Source organism: Drosophila busckii, chromosome 2L (assembly GCF_011750605.1).
Source record: "Drosophila busckii strain San Diego stock center, stock number 13000-0081.31 chromosome 2L, ASM1175060v1, whole genome shotgun sequence".
In the NCBI taxonomy this organism is placed as follows: domain Eukaryota; kingdom Metazoa; phylum Arthropoda; class Insecta; order Diptera; family Drosophilidae; genus Drosophila; species Drosophila busckii.
Window position 1 is genome coordinate 2,407,682 of NC_046604.1, and position 22,980 is coordinate 2,430,661.

The 22,980-nt window shown below is 37.6% G+C and overlaps 5 protein-coding genes across 5 annotated transcripts in view; 3 read left to right on the forward strand and 2 right to left on the reverse strand.

Annotated features, from left to right (window-relative positions):
* Nucleotides 1–11,525, reverse strand: part of LOC108608145 (lateral signaling target protein 2 homolog) — a 92,567-nt gene extending 81,042 nt beyond the window's left edge. The window contains exon 1 of the mRNA XM_033293897.1: nt 10,492–11,525. Within this exon, the coding sequence (XP_033149788.1) occupies nt 10,492–11,439 (948 nt within the window). The 5' untranslated portion in view covers nt 11,440–11,525. The remainder of the gene's footprint in view (nt 1–10,491) is intronic.
* A 1,096-nt stretch (nt 11,526–12,621) lies between these two features.
* LOC108599993 (NADH dehydrogenase [ubiquinone] 1 beta subcomplex subunit 10) lies at nt 12,622–13,596 on the forward strand. Its single transcript, XM_017999350.2, has 4 exons — nt 12,622–12,709; nt 12,798–12,898; nt 13,072–13,347; nt 13,406–13,596. The coding sequence occupies exons 2-4, from the start codon at nt 12,817–12,819 to the stop codon at nt 13,531–13,533; spliced, it is 486 nt and encodes a 161-aa protein (XP_017854839.1). The 5' UTR covers nt 12,622–12,709; nt 12,798–12,816; the 3' UTR covers nt 13,534–13,596.
* Nucleotides 13,597–13,684: 88 nt separating this feature from the next.
* On the reverse strand, nt 13,685–16,271 carry LOC108600002 (ATP-dependent DNA helicase PIF1). The gene is made up of 2 exons (XM_017999351.2): nt 15,229–16,271; nt 13,685–15,177 (listed from the first exon to the last, which is right to left on the reverse strand). The coding sequence occupies exons 1-2, from the start codon at nt 16,171–16,173 to the stop codon at nt 14,149–14,151; spliced, it is 1,974 nt and encodes a 657-aa protein (XP_017854840.2). The 5' UTR covers nt 16,174–16,271; the 3' UTR covers nt 13,685–14,148.
* Nucleotides 16,272–19,500: 3,229 nt separating this feature from the next.
* LOC108602688 (eukaryotic translation initiation factor 4E-binding protein 3-like) lies at nt 19,501–20,203 on the forward strand. Its single transcript, XM_017990830.2, has 2 exons — nt 19,501–19,636; nt 19,766–20,203. Exons 1-2 carry the CDS (start codon nt 19,501–19,503, stop codon nt 19,972–19,974), a joined length of 345 nt encoding a protein of 114 aa, XP_017846319.1. The 3' UTR covers nt 19,975–20,203.
* A 969-nt stretch (nt 20,204–21,172) lies between these two features.
* LOC108602711 (eukaryotic translation initiation factor 4E-binding protein 3-like) lies at nt 21,173–22,069 on the forward strand. The gene is made up of 2 exons (XM_017990869.2): nt 21,173–21,477; nt 21,643–22,069. Exons 1-2 carry the CDS (start codon nt 21,324–21,326, stop codon nt 21,846–21,848), a joined length of 360 nt encoding a protein of 119 aa, XP_017846358.1. The 5' UTR covers nt 21,173–21,323; the 3' UTR covers nt 21,849–22,069.
* The last annotated feature ends 911 nt before the right edge of the window (nt 22,070–22,980 follow it).

The following is a 22,980-nucleotide window of genomic DNA, read 5'->3' on the forward strand; positions in this document are numbered from 1 at the left end:
AATTCCTGTCGTCTATAATAAATTCCATAAGCTGCATACATAATTTATTATATAAATAATTATACTTTATGTAAAAGCCAAAGAACGCAGCTTCCCCATAGAAATTACCTTATAGAGTCAAAGCACATTCATCAAAGAGATTTCTTTTATATTTTTTATATATATATATAAGCATTGGCTACATTGTTGTTGGCAATCAAAATTTGTTTGTCGTCGTCGTTGCTGTTGCAGACCACGCCCACAACAATTTTTGCTGCTGTCTGTCTGTGTTGCTTTTATATTTTTCTCTCATATGCGTTGTTTTTAATGAACAACATATTTTCGTTCTGTATAATAATTTTTTTCTAGCGAATTTTCGCTGAGTTTTACATGAGTGGATTTTGGCTAGCCGGCAAAAGTTTATGAAAAAAAAGGAAAAACATAATTTTCGACAAGGTTGCCTAACGGTTGACTCACAAACTACTCAATGAATGACAAAAATGTGCGCCGTAATTAACTTGAAAATGCGCGAAAAAAGAAAAACACATAATGGAAATTGGAAAATTGCTTAGACGTCGCCGCCGCAGCTCAGTGGGTCAAATACGCGTTTTGTTTGCTTGCAGTTTTGCTTAAGCTCTAAACCACTTAAAATATTTAACCAAAATGCGTTTTTTGCTTCAACACAAATTGCATAACTTCGAGTCGAGACTCGAGATGTCGAGTTGAGTCGACAACGCCAGTTTGGTCGAGCAGACACAAGAGACGCACTTCAAGCAGCTGCAGCTGACAAGCCAAACTGCTGGCCTGGCCTGGCCTGGCTGTGGCATTGCTGCCTGCCCCTGCCACTGCCACTGCCTCGTTGTGTGGCAGCAGTCAAGTGGGGCAGACATTTCCATGTTTGCCTTTTTAAGGTCATGGCGCAAAACAAACTGCAATTGGCATAATTGAGGCGCAAGTAGGCGTACAATAAGAGGCGTGGCAGCCACAACATTTGTTGGCAATGCCAACAAGTTGCAACGGCAGCAGCAACAATAACAAAAGCCTGCTGATAAGACATAATTATTAAGATAAACATTTTTAAACAGATAATTGAACAAGCACAAAAAAATATTGAGGCAGTTGCTATTTAAGCAATAATAAAAAATATTTCTACAACATTAAAATGTTTGAACTAATGTAAGTTATAAATATTTATTGCTTAAACTTTAAGATCTTTTTATTTTATTAGCTCTTTAAGCTTTAGTTTAATAACTTTATAGTCAGTTGTACACACATTTTATGAGCCTAAACTTAAATGTTTTGGCCACTGGCGCTAAACTGGTTTAAACGACAGCAAATCAAGTTCAAAACTGCAATAGGCAGCAATAACTAGCGGCTAAAAATATAAACAAAAGCGCAGCGCAACTAGTGGCATGAGACTTATATAAGAAAGGGCACTTGGCTCTGGCAATTAGCCGGCTAAAAACACCGGCTAAACAGTTAGTTGCCTGTCACGTGTATGTACACAACAAAAAAAGTCAATACATTGCACAATGCGGCGGCGTCAAGTGCGCCTCATAGTTAGCGCAGGGGCGTAGTGGGGGGCAACACTGCAGTAGCAATAAAGAGGTCGCTTTGCTTTGCTGCGTCAATATTTCCGTAAACAACAAAAGTCAGATAAAGTGAGAGAGCGAGAGCGAGAGCGAGAGAGTGAGAGCGCGCGCACTCGCTCTTAGTCAAACATTTCATTAATTACAAAAACAATGCACAGACAACAGCAGACAGCGACTATTAAATGCACGTTACGTTATAATTACGCAAATGCCTTAACCCTCTCTCGCTCTCTCCCCACTCCCCACCCCACTTGCTGATAACAGCGCCGCCTCTTTTTGGGCTTGGGGTATCGTCTTCAACGCCTTGTCAGCGTCTAATATTTCATTAGCTCCAAGTCGCCAGTCGCGTCGTCAGTCGCGTGCCCCGTTTCATTTCTAGCGTCATCAACAACAACAACAGCAACAACATTTGATTTTGTGGCATTATAGCAGCAGTGGGGGCGTCTGCCACTTGGAGGTTATGTGCGCCAATTAAAGCAAAAAATATATATACTCATTGTATATAGTATAGCAAAAATAATAACAAACTGCACAGACATCGAGACAAGGCTTTGCCGCCAGCGAGACAACAATGCTCGCTGGCAAGTTGGCAACGCATTTTGCCTGCTTTTTATAGTTCACTGCCTGTCACAACAACAACAACAACAACAACAACAACAACAACAAGAGCAAGAGCAAAAGTAGCAATCATAACAACAACAATAGCTGTAGACAAGCTAGTCAACTTAAAAATATAGCAAACTTATAAAAGGCATAGAAGAAAGCTGCAATGCTCTGTAATAAAAACAAAATAATACACAAAATAAAAGTAATAATAAAAAATAAATTAATAAAAGTGTTTATTTATTTAGCAACTATTGTTACACATGTAATGAAAAAAATAAATAAAAGTAAAAACAAACAAATATATTAATAAATATAATAAATACATATATAAAAATAATAAATTTAATTAACAAAGCCAATAAAATATGACAACAAATAATGCATTGAATGGAATATTCTGTAATCTGTTGTAAAAGAATCGGAAAAACATTTATGCAATTCATAATTACACAAATAAAAATATTTTAAAAAATATTAAAACCAAAAAAATTTCATCAATAAATTATAAGTAAGTTTACTTCTGGAAGCTGCAATTCTAAATATAAAAATTTAAAAATAAAATCAAGCAACATATTAAAGAAAATTAAAAATAAAATAAAGAAAATTAGATATAAAATATAAAAAAAATAAAAACAAAATTTGCAGCTTTCTCGGCCAACTCGAAATTCAAAACCAATATTGAAATTAAATTTAAGAAATACAAATTCTGATTTCAACTTTAAAATTAAATACAAATATGCTCAGCTAAGTATTTGAATTTTTTTAATTAACGTAAAATACAAAAATGTGCAGCTTTGATTTTGTTCTCGCTAAAATTTAGTTTTAAATGTTCACCCATTTCTTGTGCCCACAAATTGCATTTAAAATTTAAACCAGAATTATAGCCCCCAAAAATTTGCTGCTGGTGAGCAAATATAATGGGAAATTTTGGGAGTATTGAAACACAAGCTGCATTGTTTGCTGTCAAACTCAATATGTAATGATGTAAATGTAATGATGACCAATTTGTGTGCAGTGCCAGTGGAGCGGGGGTGTGGTGGGGTGCGGATGAGACACAATAGATTGTAGATTGGCATAGGTAAGGTAGCGAGCAATGGGCTCCAATTGTTTGTTAGTGTATTGGCAAGCGCGTCATTGTTGTTTGGCTTGATGTTGTTGTTGTTGTCTGGGGCACATTACATTTTGTGGCATCCACACGGCGTCACTATGCAAATGTTGTTGAGTGTGTGTGTGTGTGTGTGTGTGTGTGTTGGTGTGACGATATCATTTACAACAAGCTAAATGCCAGCAGGCATGAGTTGTGGGTGGCGCGGGGTTTGGGCTTTGCTTGTTGTGTTGCAGCTTTGGGGGCTGCTGCTGCTGCTGTTGATGTTGCATTTGCCACCATGTCGCGCAAAATTTACAATTGACGTTGTTGTTGTAACATTTTTTTTTGTTTTGCTGTTGTTGTTGTTGTTGTCGACGTGACGCGAACTCGGCTCAATGTTCACTCATGCGCTGGCAGCGACCTTCGCAACAACAACAACAACAATTGCCACATTTGACATGTAAAACGTCTAGAATTTCTCTCTTGACGGCTTTTGGGCTCTGCTGCTTAACACGAGTAGCCGTTGAAATTTAAAACACCCACCCAAATGCAACAACAAAAAAACAAACTTATAGCTGCTGCTGCTGCTGTTGTTGTTGTTGCTATTGTCGCGTGTGAAAGTGTTGCTTAGAGAGTTAGCAGCAATTGCATATGCTAGCTATATACAGATAGACTTGTTAAGTTACTTTATGCACAGAGCAAAGAGTTAGACGTAGGGGAAGACTCACTGCATCATAGCAGTAGCTTCATAAAACGAATGTCAAGTCTCGCATTACAATTGCTGTCAATCAATTACTGTTTGACAAGTGCAACCACGCACATGCACACATACATAGAAGTGCGAGGTTGCTTTATAGATATAGTAGTTATAAATATTGCTTAATCAACTTTAATTTGTTGTTGCTTTATATATGACAAAAGCAAATAAATGATTTAAATAAACTTTAGTCGTAGCAATGTAGAAAGGAATTTGAGTTTATAAATAAGTAGAAGGCAAATATTGTTGAAAATAGTTCAGAGCAGCGGAATTGAAAAATTAAGAAAACATAAATTGGAAATAAAAACATTATAAAAAATATTTTAAAAAAATTGTATGTACAAAAAAAGGTTGAAAAAAACTATATACTATATATATAAAAAATATATATAATTAAAAAGTTTTACTTCAATTTAAAAATTTCAAATAAATTACAAATTAACTTTTCAAATACAAATAAATTAACTTAAGAAAACATAAAAATATTGTTTGTATTAGTAATTCCTTAAAAAAAAAAATTTATAATAAAAAAAACCATTGTCGAAAACCTTTAAAGCATTGAAACAAACATTTTAATTTAAACAAAAAATTACGCATAAAAAATTAAAGTTATATATAAAACACGCTCTAGTCTAAATTTCCTAATTTTGTTGCATGACCTTAGAAAAATTCTATAGCCTTGCAGCTTTAGAATATAACGCTTCCGAAAGTTCTACAGTTAAGCTTGTTATACAGCTCTTAGATAAAAAAAGACATTCCATATAAAAAATAAACAATTAACTAAACAGCACTAATAACCATAAAGTTATAACAAGACACAGTTAAAAAAGAATTGCTCAAAGTACACAATACAATGAAAGTTGTAAACAATTTCTAAATAACAAGAAATTTGCCTAATAACAACAACAGCAATAGTTGCAAATTCATTGAGAAAAGCGCAATTCATTGACAAACTAGAAACAAATTAGTCACAAGCATAATAAAAAGATTGCACTAATAATAATACAAAAAGTAAAATAACAATTCGTATAATTTATAAAATGATCAACGACAATTAAATGTTAATGTTATTGTTAGAGCTGCTATTATAATCAATTGGCGTGCCAATTAGTAAGGATTATTAAAGAGCGCTGCAGACTGAAGAGCGAAGACTGAATTTCCGCGTAGACAACAAACACATAAAGCAACAAAGTCAAACCGTTAAGCAAATAGGAAGGAAACTGAAGCTAGTTCAAGAGCAGAACTAGACATGCAAAATAGACAGAGAGAGTGCAAAAGAAAGAGAGAGGGAGACTAGAAAACCAGTGATGCAAGACTTTGAGCCAACGTCAACTGCCTTGCTGGCCAGGTAAGCTGTCAGAGGTGTAAGCGTTAAGAGTCCAAAGCAGGCAGCAGCAGCAGCACTGACGGAAACCGTTTGGCGAGTTGGCGAGAACATGGGAAATGACACTAGGAAATCGCTTGTAAACAACTCGCTCAATAGTCTGCGCTGTCTCTTATATACAATTTAATGATCATCAGCAGCAGCAGCCGCAGCAGCAACGAAAGATTTGTGATAACGTCATATGCAAATTCTGTCACGTCTGCCACGGAAGACGACGCTTAGACGTGGTGCTTAAGGTGCTCTGTACATAAAGATAATGGATAACAGCAGTCGCTAGACTTTAGTTGATAAAGCGCATTGCTAGCTATGCAGCTGATATGGGCATGGGACGAGAGAGAGAGAGAGAGAGAGTCGCTTGAGAGAGAGCGCGAGATAAGCTCGTAGCAAGGCCTATATATAGATTAAATGTCTATATACATTATCAGTTTACAGCTCAATTATTAAATTAAACTCGCTTGTTTACGCATATAGTAAAACCTATGCACACAATATTTGTAACACATTTGAGCGTACAAATAATAAATAATATTTACTATATGTAAACGAGGTCATTAACTATTTGTTAAGAATAAATAAAATAGACTAGTATACAAATATTATGTTTAATAATAAAATAATTCAGGCGCACTGCTTGATTCTAATTCGAATTATTTTCGAAAACTGCTGTATCAATTTTAAATTTTTTATAAACTGTTTATAGAATTTTTATAGCATTTTTTTAACAATAAAATTCCATCAATTAATTCCAATAACTATGTAAGCTAAACAAGCGCTGCCCAATTTTACAAATTAACTTTATATATTTTTTTGATTGATTCACACTTTACCACAAATCATAAAAAAAAACTTGACAAAATATTTGCGCATAAAATTCTCACCTTTGTTCAATCACGAAATACGCGCGCGAAAAAAAAAAACAATAACAAATAGCATGAATTTGATTGTAATAAGAAAAATGCGGCAACACGTTTTGGACTATTTAAATATTTTTACTAATTTGTGTGTGAGTTAAATAAATAAAAAACAATAAGCGCTCGAAATCAATTGAAGAATGCCAATATCATTAGCAAGAAAAATTCGAGCGTAAAAATTTAAGCGCTTAGGCTTAATTAAAATAAACATGAGAATGATTTTTAAACAACTGCTAAGTGGAAAGCCCAGGGGGAATGAGAAGAGTGCAGAAGAGGCGAAACGCGAGACTCGAGACTAGAAAAACTTTATGGCGGCCACCAACGTAACAAGCAAACTATTTAGATTTCAGATTCCATGCCACAGCAACAACAATAAGCACATCAGATGCAAAAAAAATAAGCGCAGCTAAAAATGCAGTCCAAAGCCTAGACAAACCAGCCGCAGCACAGCGACTGCGCTGCGTTTAGCTATTAAAAAAAATATTATAAAAAAAAAGATTGAAAAGAGCGCACATCACATGATGTGCTCAAGCTCAAGGGTTTTTAGTTTTGAAATGAAAGTGAGGCGTGCAGAGAGTTGGGCAAAAAACTAAAGAGTAGACTGCAGAGCTGAGAGGTGGATGTGGGGGGTGCTGCTCACTGCGCTTATCGCGCTTATCACATCAACAAGTAAGTTGCGTACTCTGCCCCGCCGAAGGCTTCAGTCAAGCGATTCCCTAAGACGCATTTACTAATACACACATACCTACTATGTATGTGTTTAAATAATTATTGCTGTGTATTTACATTAATTTAAAGATCATTTGCTGGCACATAAAAACAGCTTATTGGCTTTAAAGAATTTCAGTAATTTTTTTTGGTAAGAACTGATGAAAATAAACATATTGTTAGCTTTATTTATATTCATACCATTCATGCTCAATTTGTATGCGTATTTATTTTTCATTTAATTTTTAATTTATTCTTTCGTTTGCTTAAGCAAACTTTATTAATCAAGTACGTTTTATCAAATTATACTCAACACCTTTGCAGCTATAAATAATAATTTCATCATCTGATCATGGCATAGGCCACCCAAAAGCAATCAAAATCAATTTTAATTTAATTTAGACATGACAAGCTAATTAGCTGATCACATAATCGCTGCTTTAACTGTTTGAATTTAAAGACACGCATACGCCTAGTGTACCCCCCCAGACTAAGAACAGACACATAGGCAATACGCAATAGCAAAATTCGGCAGCTTATCAGCCTAGAGACTAAAATAAAATACTGTATTTTGTTTTTTGGCAATACGCAAGACGTGGTCAGTGAAGCTTTTCTGCACTGATAATAAGTTTGTGCTAAGATAAGATAAACGTTACAACAACTCTTTGTTTTTTTTTAGCTGCTAAAACGTGCTATGCAAGGTATGAAGCAAAGCTTGTAGCAAAATATATTATAAAATCTCTTTATGTAAATTTGTTTGTATTAAGCAGTTGTGCGCTGCTCAAAACCAGTTGAAACAAAAAAAATTTTAAATTTTTTGCGCTGTCAAAAAGTTTAAACGCATATTAAACGTGAAATTTCTGAATTGAAATTCTCTTGGCTGAGGAGCGGTACAAAGTGCAAAATCTTTATAAGCGCGCACACACACACAGACAAATATGTAAGGCAGTTAGAATGAGATAGCGCTAGTTAGATAATGAGAGCAAATCAGCGAAAGTCAACAGGCAGCGCAGCCAAGGCGCTGTATGACTAATACATACAAGCATTTGTATAAATGTGTGTGTGTGTGTGTGTGTATGTAAAAACTCTTCGAAGGGCAAACAGAATACAAAAGCTTTGCCGCGCTGCTAAGTTTTGCGCTCGTCAGTGTCAAAGTTGCTGCTGCTGTTGTTGTTGTTGTTTTTCTTTTTGTTGTCGTCATCTATCACGTTCATTGGGCATTTTTGCTTTTGCATGCTGCGCTCGTGTGGCGCTCTCTTTCTCTCTCGCCCTCTCCTTAATTTTTTTTGCACAGCGTTTGCGCAGCGCCCATAACAAGACGGCAGCAAGAAAACGAAATACAAAAGCTCCAATGCCCAACAACAATGTCGTGTGTATGGGGAGAGAGAGCGCCAAAGAGCGCGAGAGGGCGCAAGAGGGCAAAACATGTACAAAGTACAGACGGCAGACTAAAACAGACGCAGACAGTTGCTAACCGGTTTGCCATTTTTTTTATTTGTTTTTGTTTTTTTACCGCTGTTACTCTTGTCGCACCTATGCCTCCCGCTATCGTCTACCCACCTCTCTGTCTCTCTCCTAGCCCTAAGCGCGCGCCCTTTAATGCTCATTATTATTACATGTTTGCTGAATATTTTAACATTGAGAGTCTGTGTGTCGCTCTCTTGCGATTTTTTATTCAAACAGCGCGCAAAACAAAATCGAAAGGCTAAGGCAAATGCCTGTAGGGCTTAGAGTCTGCCAGCTATAAGATAAATATTTAAAACTTGCAAAAAACTGGCCTATAAATATTTTAAAATAATATGCAATTTATAAAAAAATTCTCTTCTGGCATTTGTTGCACAAATTCAAACTTTTTACAGCTTCGTAAATTTTTAATTATTTTGTTTATATTTCTCTATACAATTTATACAGCAGCAATTTCAATAAATATAGCAGTTTTCATTAGCCTGCGTCAAAAACTTATTTAAAACTAAACATTAAAAATTCTAATTCTAGAATAATGACAGTTTAAAATATGATTTATTTATTTTATAATAAAAACTAACTCAAAAAATGATTTTTTTTTATCATTTTTTTGCATGCTATTATTTTATTTTACCACTTAAGCCTTATTTATATTATTCTGCATTTAATTTTGAACAGCTGCCCATCGATTTTGCTGATGAGCTGTGTGTTCTATATCTGGATCACAGTTTGACATCTCAATTGGCGCACTGCTAAAAATAATCAACGTCAACTACAATTGTTGCTTTTTCTTATGCTGTTATTGTTGTTGCTGTTTGGCCAACAAACAGACGTCAGCAGAGACAAGTTGTCGTCGGCTCAAAAGCTGGCGTTCACTCTTGTGGCTCTTGCAACGGGCCTGGCCTGGCTTATTGGCGCTCGAGCTGGCCCGCGGCCATGGCCAACAGCAGACGCGCTGGCTGCGCACGCAACTAAAAAATATACTGTTTAAAAACATAAAACAAAAAAAAACAGCTTTGGGCCAAACACACAGCAGCAAAAAAAAATTAAATTATTCAAGCAAAAACGTTGGTATTTATTGTATTCAAAAAAATTTGGCGAGTACGCTGTTTAAGCATAAAATTAAGTAGTTTAAATAAATAAACTGGGCGCACACAAAAAAATTTTAAACGTTGCTGCAATTCAAGAGCATAGCGCCCAAAAATATATAAAATTAAGTTATATTAACATAATTTTTTTTGTTGTTGTTGTTAAATACTTGGCGCTGCTGCGCATTTTTTTGTTGTCGGTTTTATGAGTTTTTAACGCAAGCAACAAAATGTCGTTAAAGAAGATCGAATTGAATTGTGAATGCGAATGCGAAATGTGAATGAGCATACAAAAAAAAAAACAACAACAAGAACAACCAAATATGGCGCCGCTGTCGACGTCGCCAAATGTGGGCGCTGCAGTAGCCAAAGGTGTAAAAGCATCCAAAATGTCTGAGGGCGTCAAAAGAAAACGCAAAGCAAAGACAGCAGAGCGCAGAAGAGAGAGAGAGAGAGCAAGAGCGCGCGTCAAATCATAATTGGGCAGCTTAACGGAACCGCATTGAACATGTCAATTCATGTATGAAGTGTACATGACGTATGTACAAATATTATCTATGCTTAATTTGTTGTAAATAAATTTACTTAGGCAAAAATTTTGTTCGATGGCAGGATCATAGCTATGAGTGTATCATAGATAAAAGTTTTTAACATTATAATCATAAAAATAAGACATAGATACGTATATAAACTTGGATAAATGAAATATTAAATTTCCGTTTATAATTTTGTAGGAATTGCACTAAATAAATAAACTGCCATTATAAATCCAGCTGGAAAATATAAATAAATCTAACTATAAATGCCTATTAATCTAAAATAGTTACAACCTCGAAACTTTATAACTGGAACCTTAACAAAACTTACAAACATGTGCATAAGTTTTTTAATTAACGATTTAACTGATTCACTCACCTTTCGTTTCTTATGATCCAGTTCGCATTGAGCCTTGTGCATTTCCTTGAGCTCCACCTCCTTGAGCTGATCCAAAATTCGTTGATATTTCTCACGATTCTCGACATTGAGCGCCACATGAAGATAATCATGCCAATTGCGTGAATCGAAGCCCCAATGGCAGGTGCGATTCTCGAACTTGCGATGCACATGACCCACAAATTTCTGGGGCGAGAACCAGCCCTTGCACTCCAGACACTTGATGCATGTGGGCTTCTGATACGAATACATGTCCGGCGTACAGATGCCCTCGCATTTGCCAAAACACTTGTGATAGACCTGAAAGCTAATCGCGCCTTTGGCCAAATCATCGACGTGCATATAACTATTGCGATCTGAGCGTGGCAACAAGGCGGCGCATAGACGCTCCGCATCTGTGCGTGTTATCAAGCCGCTGGCCTTCACATCCGATGGCAATATTTTGGCCGCCTTGAACTCCACCAGCTGCTCGGGCGTGCATTGGGAGCAATAGATGCCCAGCTCATCGAATATCTTATTGATTTGATCGAGCGTAAAATCATTTAGCACATTGTTAAGAAATTGTGGCAAGCATAAGCGCATTTCGCCTCCAAGCGAAAAGCAGCCAATGATCTTGCCCTCCAGACGCGTCTCGTAGAGTTCGCCACAGCCCAAGTCTGGCTGCGAGAGTATCGGCTGACTGAGCTCTGGCGGCAGCGGCAGCGGAGCTACAAATAACTGTCGCGCTGCTCCTGTCGTCTCGCCAGGCAGCGCAGCGGCAGCGACGCCCACGCCAGCGCTGTTGATCTCATGATGATGCAGCAGCTCATGTGGCTCCGGTGAACTGAGTATTTCCTTTTTGATAACCGCCGGTCCTTGCAGACTCTTGGGCGCGCTGTTTTGATAATTTTTCAGCACGCTGTTTATATTGGATGTCATATATTCGGTCATTTTTAAATGCGTCTGCTCTCGCTCGCTCTTATTGGCTAATGTGCGCTCTCTTTTTTATTTTTTAAAGCTGCGCTGCTGCTGCTGCTGCTGCTGTTGTGTGTTTTTTTATATTTTTGTATGCTTCACTTTCTTATTTATTTCTTACAATCACTTATTTGTTTATTGTTAACGTAGTTAACAAATTTTTTGGCACCTCTTCATCTTGCATTCTGCATTTTGCCGTCGGAGCGCCTCAGAGCGCTCTCAGAGCAACTTTTTTTTATTATTTATCTTTTATTTTTGCGCGTGTTGCGCTCTGCCGGCGTCAACGCCTGAGTGCAGCGTGTTTATTTTTGTTAACTTATTTTGTCTTGCTGCTAAATTTATAACATTTGCCTAGCTTCAAGCTTGTGCGCACTGTTGTTGTTGTTGTTCACTTATTAAATATTTTCTTCTTTTGCCATAAATTAATTTCCACTTTACAAACACTTATGCAGCAACGCACGCACACACATATGCAAAGCATTTAGATTTTCTTCACGCGCGGGAGGGAGACAAAAGACGAAGGCCGGCAGACACAGACTCACCGGCCAGACATACACACACATGCATTCATACATACACAGACAGACACACACACACAATCACACACAAGTATAGCCTGACAATTCTGCCGAAATCCCGCCTTGTTTGTGCACTATTTATAAACTTTTCTTAATATGCTTGTGCTTGCAAAAAAATACATTTATTCTTTTTGCATTCGTTACGATTATTTTTGTTGCCTTTTGCTTTTGTTGTTATTGAATTATTTATTGCGAATTCCCTCTTTACTCTATGCTCTTTTGCATCAATAGCACACACAAACACTCAAGAGCATGCTGCGCGCTCGCGAGCTTTACGCCACAAAAAACCGTTTGTTTCTGACTTGTATGACCGAAATGCATAAGCTTCAAAATACCGGCAACGCTTTAGAAAATACCAACAAATATACTGCACATCGTGCGTGCGCAAATCTATTTAAAATTTTCAGTGTGCCTTAAACTTTATAGTTTCAACAGTAGTAGTTAACTGATTTTTCAACTAAATATTATGTTATAAGCCACAATTTGTCGCAAAAAGCGTAAATCACCGTGAACAAAGCAGAAAAAATGATTTACAATGCGCGCAAGCGATAGGTTTCGTACTTATCGTATAAGTTGTGTGTATCGATAGAGCGAAACACTCTAACAGCTGTCATCCACTAAACGAAAATCAGCTGTTTGTTGTTTTTAAGAGCTGGTAGAAAATTTGTGTAGGTTTTGTGTAATTTATAAAATACTACACCAAAATCAAAATAAGACAATAAGAACTACTTACTAATAGTATATTTTGACTTGCAGTGAGCTTAAAAGCCATAAGATGCCGGAGCCGCGCAGTCCAATGGCCAGCTTCGCACAATCTGTGCAAAATACTATTGATGGACCAATAACCTGGTTCCGTGGTAAGTGTCGAATGCAGAATGCAACGAAAGCGCACGCCTGCTCGTAGTTGAGAGGCCCGACCAATTCAGGCAACTGCTTTCAATTGCTAAAGTATCATTTTTAATAAAAATGTAGTTGGCAATTACATAATGACATAACCTCAAATGATGAGCGGCTTTGCTTTTGTTTACAGAGACAATTGTGGAACCGAATCAACAAAAATACAACTGGTACCATCAGCGTTTCAACCGTGTGCCGACAATCGACCAATGCTATACGGACGATGCTGTCTGCCGTTTCGAGGCCGATCAACAATTCCGCCGTGATCGCATGGTGGACAATGAAATTTTAAACATATTGCGTCAACGTTTTGAGGATTGCATGCTCTACGAGGCACCCGATCATATGGTCAAGTGCCGTCCCTTGTTGGATACGTACGAGAAGGCCACGGAGAATTGGTTTATCAAGTGTAAGTTGATGTTAACTTTTGCTGGCAGCTTTAGTTTAATGTCAATTTAAATTTATAGATGGTGACTTGGGTGGTTATGCCAATGCCAAGACTGCGTATATGAAGCAAAAGCATCGTCTGATTTGGGAACGTCGCCATGGACCTGTGGGCAGCGGCATGAAGGATGAAGATAAGTTGGGTCATTAGTCAAATTGACAGCAATTTGTAATGTTTGATGTGTGAAAAATACATGAGTTTAGTCGGAAAAAATTTATAACTATATTATTCTTGATTCTTAATTTAGTTGATGTTAGCATTGTCTAGTAAGCATAGATTGTTCGAGCTTAGGTCTAAAATTAGTTAAGACTACAAGGCTTTGGAGTATAAAGTGAAACTAACAGATTGAATCTAATGAACTTAGCTTGAAGCTAGGAGAGAAAAGGTTTTTAGAAGCAAGGATCAAACAATTTTCTTACATAAATTAAAGGTGAATTTAAGTATCTAATCTTCAACTCAAAATTGATAATTTTTGAAGGAAAATTGTTATGGAATGAACATTTTTAGTGAAAGTTTAAAGTAATTTATCCTATATACACTTTCAATCATAACTTGACGCGTTTTCAAATTCATTAAGATTAATCTGTTTCTAAATCAAATTGTACATTAATTCAAGGATTATTTAATTGCACATGTTTTGTTTTTAGTTTTCGCTAGCTCACAATTAAAGCAGAGTTGAACGAATACAAAGGATTAACACTTTAAACTGCAAAGCCTTGTGCTGTCAGTCAATTTAAGCTATAATTAACTTAAGTCTATAATTAATTAACTTATCGAGACAAGCGGTTTGTTCATCAGACTCTTCTTCAGCTTGGCCAAGGCGCTGTTGCTTTTGCCCTCGCCAGGCTTTTTGTCCCTATTCTTGGGACCCAAAGGTATCATCGTGGTGTCTATCAGACGACGCCTGAAGCCTTTGTAGAATTGCAGCACCTGCGGATTGGCCCAGACCTGCTTGGCATCAAAGTCCAAAATGCGCACAGAGTTCAGCGACTTGGCGCGTGATAAAGCAACATAAGCCTGGCCAGCTTCAAATACTTTAGACAGCGACATTTCCACGCAGTCCAAAGTTAATCCTTGACTTTTGTGTATGGAGAAAGCCCAGGCGAGCTTCAAAGGCACTTGACGGCGCGTTAGAATGCCACCCGTAGCAGTTTTGATGATCCACTTCTCATGCTTGCAAGCGTACTCCTGATTGTTTTTAAAGCGCACAATGGGCAAACCCTGCTCCAGGCGCACCACGACACCACGTGCGCCATTCACCAGTCCATTGGCTATGTTGATATTCTTGAGCAGCATAACCTGCGCATTGAGCTTCAGATAAAGCTGCGATGGCGCTTGCACTTGCTGATCCAACTGCTTGCTCATGCCAGCATCCGAATCCTCAGCACGAAACAGCACCTTGTCGCCACTCAAATTCTCCAGCTTGGATTCATTTATAGAAGCGGCATCTTTAGTATGCGAACACAGCTGCGTTGCCAAAATGCCATTGCCTTCAATCTTTTGCTTTGACGTGGACACCAGGCGTGCGGCAATGCCATCATTCACATGTCCTATGCGCAAATGATTGAGTATTTTAACAAACTCTGGATCCGATTGGCGATGCACTTGCTTCAGCTCAAACACACACTGTATGCAGCTCTCCCAGACATTCGACTGAAAGCAGAAACGCTGCTTGGCATCGACTTCACTTTTGATCACAGGTGGCAGCTGCAGAAAGTCGCCGCAGAGTATGAGTTGAATGCCACCAAAGGGACGTTCATTGCGTCTAATATGACGTGCCACAGCTTCGATTTTCTGCAAGCAACATTTATAAAAAGGGAAAGCTATTGAGGGTGTAACACTTACCTCAAAAAACTGTCCATCCACCATGGAGATTTCGTCAATAATCAGACGCTTGCAATTGCGCCAGGTGCGCGCACTCATTGGACGCGAAGATAGCTCCAGGCAGCGTGCCATTGTAGCATCTCCACCGCCAATGCCTGCAAAGGCATGTAAAGTAGTGCCGCCTATAAGACACGCTGCCACGCCTGTTGAAGCCGTCGCCACGGTGCCATCCGGTGGCAGCGCAGAGATAATCTTGCGCAGCAAAAAACTTTTGCCTGTGCCGGCAGATCCGGTAAAGAAAACATTCTTGCCTGCGGTGCAAGCGCGCAGCACCTCCATTTGCTCCTCGCTCAGACGCAGTGAGTCCTCAGTGTCAGCTTGGTAGAGTTTCTTAGCTGCTGGCACTGCGCTCTTATCCTCCGTTGACTTGAGCTCGTCATAGCGTCGCTTTTTGGCCGCCGCCGGCGAGGGCGTAGTGGTGCTGCCACGTGACAGCAGTCCCGCCTTTTTGCGCGCCAAAATCATCTCGGCGGTGGTCACAGGTGAGATCTCCTCAAAGCTGCTGGGCTTACCAGAGAGCATATGCTCGCGTATTTTCTTCTGCAGCGCCGAAGGCGTCTCCTGCTGCTCACCCTCACTGCCATTCATTTTCACAAAGATGGTGCGCAGAAATAACATCAAGGTGCCGGGTGGCGCATTGGACAGATACAATGCACACTGCTCTGCCTTGAAGTTAAACGTTGCCTTACCCTCCGACATGAACTTCTTGTGCACCATCATGTCCTTCAGCTTGAACTTCAGTGGCTTTAGTTTTTCGGGCGTCACCTCCACAAACATTTCACGCAGATCGTTCCGCACCAGACGCAATGTTGCCGTTCTGTATGCCAACTTGCGTCCCACCTCGCCCACGGCATTTGTCCAATGTATATTCACCGCACATGTTAGCACGGCATCGTTGAGATCCATTGCAATTGCAAGTTATTATAAATATAGTTCAACTTTTTGTTTATAGTCACACGCCCGCAAAGAATTTTCTTCTTATTTTTTTGCTTGGCGCGCCAAATGTTGATCGATCTTTGTTGCTAGTGCGAGCAGAGTGGCAACAAAATGTAATAAGTGCAAGCGAGATACACATAGCGCAACAAATTAGCGAGTATTATCTACAATAATATTTTCCCGTCAAATCAGCGGCCAGAAATAGCTTGAAATAAAGTTAGATGGCCAGCACCGGGCTCCCATTTTTACACAGCAGATGGCGCCAGCACTTAGGCGGTCATTTGTTAATTTAAAATTTGCATTACATGTTTTATGTTTGTTTAAATTACGGATGTTCGAATTTTCTAGATTGTCTGCAGCTTGAAACCTTTTGTTTTAATTTAGTTAGCTTAATACGCAAAATGTTTTAAAGAAACGTAAACAATAAACAAATTTGTTTTTATTTAAAAAATTCCTCTTCAACTATTTACATTAAACATTTGTCAGCCAGTTGTATATTTCAGTTCGTGGAACTCGCGTGAGTTAAAAGTAGGAAGTTCATTGATCGTTGATCGTTTCAAGTTCGTTTTATAAATTTCCATAGCGTCTTATAAACTTTCTTTTATTTATAAAGAATACATGTATGTGCATAACTTGAAGTTGACTGAAACTGCGAGCATTGACTGTGAATAAATTGCATTCTTTTTTATAGTTTTGTTTATTTTATTCTGTTGCTAATAGAACGCAGACAGCATGGCGTCAATTTTGGGTGAAAGGTTAAAGTTGCATTACTGATAATCCTCTTAATTTATGGATATTTTTACAGCTATTACTTTTGCTGACGATATTCTATATTATTTACGTTTTGTTTTTGCACAATTTTTGAATAAACAAACGTCAGCACCACGTGTTTTTAAATAAATTTAAACATTTTTATAGATATATACGTGTATATATAAACATAAAGATGTAGGTCATCGACGCACACAAATTGGCAGCATTGTTTTTTTTATACTCTATGCGTCAATTGGGTTAGGTAAATATATATATTATATTTTATAAGCAAGCCAAGCTCGTCAGCTTATCAGGTTTTGAAAACGCAAATTTTGTTTATAAAAATTGCATTATGTTTAAAGGTTTCACACAAAAATCCCGCAATAAACAAAAAAATTCACACTCTTATCTATGCACTTTAAACAACAAATATATAGGTTTATTAACATTTAGGAAGCGCTTATCAACGAGAGACAGATTGTTTGGAATTGATATTAAGCAGCTGGGAATTAAATGTTTATTCATCATACAAAATTAGTTATGAATTATAGTGTATTTTGAATTCGTAGCTTGATTGCTTTTCCGGTTTCGCTCGCGAGAGTTTCATTCATAACAAAACTATTATCAAAATAAACAAAATGCTAATTTTAATCTAGTAGCCTCTCTCGTTGGCTCTAGCAATTTGTAGCTGCCGCAAGCTTGCGCTGCAATTTCATCAGCCGATTTTAAATATATAAATAAATAAAAACAAAAATATATATTTAAAGTCTCTCGTCTGCTGCACACTTTACCTGTTGTCCAAATTTTCCCAAGACGCATTTTCTTCAGCGCTCACTGCGCAAGTACAAACAAAAGCAAACCCAAACCAGTTTAATGCTGAAGGGTGGATTGATAAGCTAAAGAGGCTCGTCGCTGCGTAATGGGAGAGGAAGAACAAGAGAGAGATAGAGAGAGAGAGAGAGTATCTCTTTTAGTGGTCACCCGCACGTAGGGCAATCTCTTTATGCTGGGCTACGTGCGAGATGACACGGCAGAAACAATTTGTTATTGTTAGTTCTGGTTTTTTTCGGCTTTTCGGGGTCAGCACTTTAGCTAAGTTAAGATATGGATATCGGTGCGTTTTTCCTATAGCAAACTAGGTTAATTACATTACTGGTTAGACAAGTGTAAGTGGAAAATTTGGGGTCAAGCAATTGTTCTAAATATTTTATAATATTTATGTATGTATATTTATTATTATTTAAATGCAGCAAAAGCTTTAATAAATAACGTACTTAAAGAATATATAAAATTTTTAAAATTGTTAGCGTGATAAATTTTAGCTAGGAAATTAGTTTTTGCCAATTTCGAAAGTTTCTATCGAAAACAAGTCAATTTATTTAGTACCATTTCCAAGAACTGTGACACATTTGCAAAATTTGTTGTTTCTTCAAATCCCCATATGCTACTCCCCCTCTGTCTTAAAATTTCTAGTCAAAAAACCGGCCACATGCAAAGACATTTAAGTTTTTTTTTTTTTTTGGCAAGTAGCTAACGAGGTCGTTGCCACAGTTCTGAATTTATCATAAATAAAAACACGTGGCTAACTAAATCGTCCTTGCTATATAAATTTAGAATCGTTGATATAGCCCAATTTATTTGCGCATGAGGGTCGAAACAACACGTGGCGCCTATTAACAAGTTAGCCGCAACTACAACATACATACGTCAGTCTTGTAAACAAAATCAAAATAAAATTCTTTTGCCAAAAACGTAGTTTTTTTTACTTATAGTACATGCGTGCGGCTAGAAATGTCGTCAATATAGTCAATCATGCCATCGCCCCCACCTTTTTGATGTACCCTACAAATTGTTGGTGCCAGCTCGTGCCATTTTAATTGATATGCATAACGGGTCATACACAAGCATACAGACGTCAACTAATTTGCCGGCAACGTGCTTTTTCACAAACATTTTGTTTTTATTTTCGTCAAGAAAAAAAATAACCAAAAAATAAACAAAAAACAAATAAAACTAGTTTATTAGTCATACGATCGTTGAGCTACTACTAATACTAATTAACTGTTGTTTACCAATATATGCGCTACGATAATGATAAACAGAAGATTAAATGCTGTCAAGGCTGCCATCGAACCTTAGCCGCGAGACTGCAGCCGCAGAAATTACAAGAACAACAGCAGCAAAGCGATTATAAGAAAAACAACAACAACACGTTTGTACTACGCAGAAATTCTGTTGAAAACAAAAGCAAAAGAAAACATAAACAACAGCAGACCCCACAAAAAAAAAAAGAGAGTGCGAGCGCCACTGAGCTGAGAGCGCGAGAGCGCCATTATGGCGAGAACATCGCTGCCGGCGCGCGTGTGTATTGTGGGTGTTTGTTTTTGTTTTCGCTTGTGCGCTGGCAAGAAGCAGAGCACACAGTATAAAAGGCAGCAACGCTTGGCTTTCGATTATCAATTGTTAGCAAACAGTTAAACAGCGAGCAGCAGCGCAATATAAAAAGTTTAAAACTTTAACAACCAACCAACAATAATAATAAAGATGTCTGCTTCACCTACTGCACGTCAAGCCATAGCCATGACTAAGACCAAGAAGATAATTGTCTCGGATCCCATGCAAATGCCTGAGGTGTACTCATCAACGCCCGGTGGTACTATCTACTCCACAACACCTGGCGGTAAGTTGATTAATTCTAAATTAGCAGCACCTTTGTATCCGTGACTCACAAAGACTGTCTGTCTACCTTGCCTTATCGTCTGATGCAACCTGACTAATAGTTGAATTTCTCATTTAATTTATTTTGCAGGCACCAAGCTTATCTATGAACGTGCTTTCATGAAGAATCTGCGCGCCTCCCCGCTTAGCCAAACGCCACCCAACAATATCCCCAGCTGCCTAATGCGTGGCACTCCCCGCACTCCTTTCCGCAAATGTGTTCCCGTGCCCACGGATCTGGTGAAGCAAACCTCTTCACTGAAAATTGAAGAACAGGAACAATTCCAGCTGGAACTGTAAAACAATCAGCTCTATTCCAAGCAGCTACTGCCAAAATTACACTCATCACACCTAACTAGTTATAGATACTGATCCTCTTAGCCTATAGAGCAACTCATCAAATTTCCCCACACATACTTAGCTTTAAGTTTTTCTCTAGTGCTTCCCGTCCTTGAGGCGCTTGTTCAGTTTTTCAGTCATATTGACTGAGTCTATTCGCTATTTATATAAATGTGTTTAGTACTTAAGCTACAAAAGCAATAATAAAAACAAATTAATTTTATCAAAATCAAAAACTTTTTACTTTTATCTAAAGCCTTGAGCCGCATTGATAAAGTTTGCCAAATCTCACGATTCACCTTCGAAGTAAATTTAAAGCAACAGTTTGTTGAACTGCTTAAAAAGAAAGACCGGCCGGCATTTGTTCATGGAATTATAAAAAAAATACAAATTATTTATGTATACATAGCTATATACGCGTGTATTTGTTTATTTTCTTACAGCGACATAATCGAACTATCAACTGCGCAGTTTGCATGCCATATGTTTATTATGACAGATAAACAGATATTCTAGTATAACTTTGCCAATGTTGTTTAATAAAAATTGCCTTTGTTAGCTGAATTGCATTGTAGAATAAATAAATTTAAATGATTTCAACACGTACAACAAACAATTGAGTTTTAATGTTAACGAAATTGTTTATAAAGATAAGACGCAGACGATATTACATGAGCAGCATGTGATGTAAGCATAGATTAAAAGTCGAGGGCTTGGCTTGGCTAGCGAAAAGTTTAGACTAATGCGCACTTACAATTTTGTATGCATATTATTTAGCATTTAATGTTTAAGAATAAATACGGTTATTCATCTTACGATTTTAGCCAAAAACACTCATTTCAAAATGCAAAGATATGCGCACAAACAAACACAAGTGTGTGTTTTTAACTTGAACTCTGAAAATTTATATCAAAACAAATTTTATGGAGCACAACTGCGCGCCATGAGAAAGAGTCGCCAATGCAAAAGCAGTGAGAGAGAGAGAGCGCTTTAAGTGCTGTGAGAGCGAGAGCGTTTGTTTTGCAGTTACGCCATTCGGACATTTGTTTGCGTGTGTATGTGTGCCTTTCTTTTGTTTGTGCGCCAGTACGATAGAAAGAAGAAGAGCGAGCTGTATAAATACGGCCACCAGTTGCCATTGACAATCAATTGAGTTCTGTAAGCGAGCAGTGAAAGTACTTGACGGCGCAACAGCAAACAGCTGATTTTTAAAATATTACAACGCAATTTCGTGCCTTCGATTTTTGCGTTCTAGCCTATAACAAGTGTTACAAAGTAACGGAAAAGTTTTAACAACTCTAAAAGCAATAATGTCTGCATCACCAACTGCGCGTCAGGCCATCAATCATGCGCTGCCAATGGCCATGGCCAAAACAAAGAAAATTGTAGTAACAGATCCCATACAAATGCCTGAAGTTTACTCATCTACACCTGGCGGCACCATATACTCCACCACACCTGGCGGTAAGTTGACGAAATATTAATTGCAACAGTCACTGATAAGCATCGCGCACATGTTTCTGATTCAGAGCGTGACTGCTGTTCAGTCTTATCAATTTATTTAACGCCTGATGCAATGCTCAATGACATTCAGACTAATAGTTGTGTTCCTTTTTTTTTTGTTTGCAGGCACCAAGCTTATCTATGAACGAGCATTCATGAAGAATCTGCGCGCCTCCCCGCTCAGCCAAACGCCACCCAATATTCCCAGCTGCCTAATGCGTGGCACTCCCCGCACTCCGTTCCGCAAATGTGTTCCCGTGCCCACGGATCTGGTGAAGCAAACCTCTTCACTGAAAATCGAAGAACAAGAACAGTTCCAACTGGAGCTGTAAACAACATAACCAGCTCTCCATGCAGCAACTGCCCAAATCACACATCAATCTAGTTTTAGTTACTGATCTTCTTAGAAATTAGTTATCATCTCTTTAAACTTTCTATCAGCATATAGCTCTTAAGTTTGTAGTCATATTGACTGAATATGTTTTATAATTTAAGCTCAAGTCAAAACAAGAAATAATAAAAAGTATTTTATTACTATTTATTTAAAAACTAACTCAGTCAGCTGTTAACTTTGATCTAAATTTTACCCACATTCATTCAGTTTATTGAACTGAGTATAAAATGCCGGCCGGCCAATTTGTAAACGCATAGCATAAAAAACAATAACAAAAAACTATTTGTGTATAAAATCGCGGCGCGTGTCAGTGGCCCATAACCTAAAGATCATAAATATATACACGTATGCTTATATAGACAAGCGTTGAAGCTTCGGCTGCTTTGCTGCTTACGTCAAAATATAAGTTTTGTTTTAATTGCGTATTTGTCTAATGCAGCAGCATGCTCTATTCCAATTACTATAATTAATATTTTAAATATATAAATTATACTGATTTTAAAACATGTCACCAGCAATTTGTTTTCTGGTGCAGTGGGCAGTGCTTAATCATTTTTCACAATCGTAAGAGGCGTAATGCATTATAAAGTTTTTTAAACAAAAATCGTCTTCAAAATTAAATAAATATATGTATTTTTTCGTATAACGGTATTACCTGCGGCTATGCTACGAAAAATTTCCTTTTCACGTTTATTCTGCGCTTGTTATGTTACGAAAACAGTGCAGACTCTAGGGGATACGTCTAAAAAGCAACAATTTTAAATATAAAATACTTAAGCAAATGTTTTCATTTTTTAAAAATTGTACAGCGTCTAAACAGTAGTGGCAGCTTAACTGCAGATTTTTCAAAATTCTTTATACGCTTAATAAATAAAAATCGAATTTTGTCTTTTAAATTGTATAAATTTGCTCGAAAGCAGACTTCTATTTTTTTTTTAACTTAGCCTCAGTTTATTTTTGCAGACAACAGATTACGTTAGTGGATTTGTTTATTCCGAATGATTGTGAAACCGGAAGGCAGCATAGCACTAGCTCCTAATAGAAATTAATTAAATTCAAATAAAGTATTT

What these genes read in the sequence shown, in the direction of transcription:
- LOC108599993 (XM_017999350.2), top strand. Translation starts at nt 12,817, where the DNA reads ATGCCGGAGCCGCGCAGTCCAATGGCCAGCTTCGCACAATCTGTGCAA. An exon ending in ACCAATAACCTGGTTCCGTG is followed by an intron (nt 12,899 to 13,071) that starts GTAAGTGTCGAA and finishes TTTTGTTTACAG; the next exon opens with AGACAATTGTGGAACCGAAT. An exon ending in GGAGAATTGGTTTATCAAGT is followed by an intron (nt 13,348 to 13,405) that starts GTAAGTTGATGT and finishes TTAAATTTATAG; the next exon opens with ATGGTGACTTGGGTGGTTAT.
- LOC108600002 (XM_017999351.2), bottom strand. Translation starts at nt 16,173, where the DNA reads ATGGATCTCAACGATGCCGTGCTAACATGTGCGGTGAATATACATTGG. An exon ending in TGGATGGACAGTTTTTTGAG is followed by an intron (nt 15,178 to 15,228) that starts GTAAGTGTTACA and finishes TGTTGCTTGCAG; the next exon opens with AAAATCGAAGCTGTGGCACG.
- LOC108602688 (XM_017990830.2), top strand. Translation starts at nt 19,501, where the DNA reads ATGTCTGCTTCACCTACTGCACGTCAAGCCATAGCCATGACTAAGACC. An exon ending in CTACTCCACAACACCTGGCG is followed by an intron (nt 19,637 to 19,765) that starts GTAAGTTGATTA and finishes TTTATTTTGCAG; the next exon opens with GCACCAAGCTTATCTATGAA.
- LOC108602711 (XM_017990869.2), top strand. Translation starts at nt 21,324, where the DNA reads ATGTCTGCATCACCAACTGCGCGTCAGGCCATCAATCATGCGCTGCCA. An exon ending in ATACTCCACCACACCTGGCG is followed by an intron (nt 21,478 to 21,642) that starts GTAAGTTGACGA and finishes TTTTGTTTGCAG; the next exon opens with GCACCAAGCTTATCTATGAA.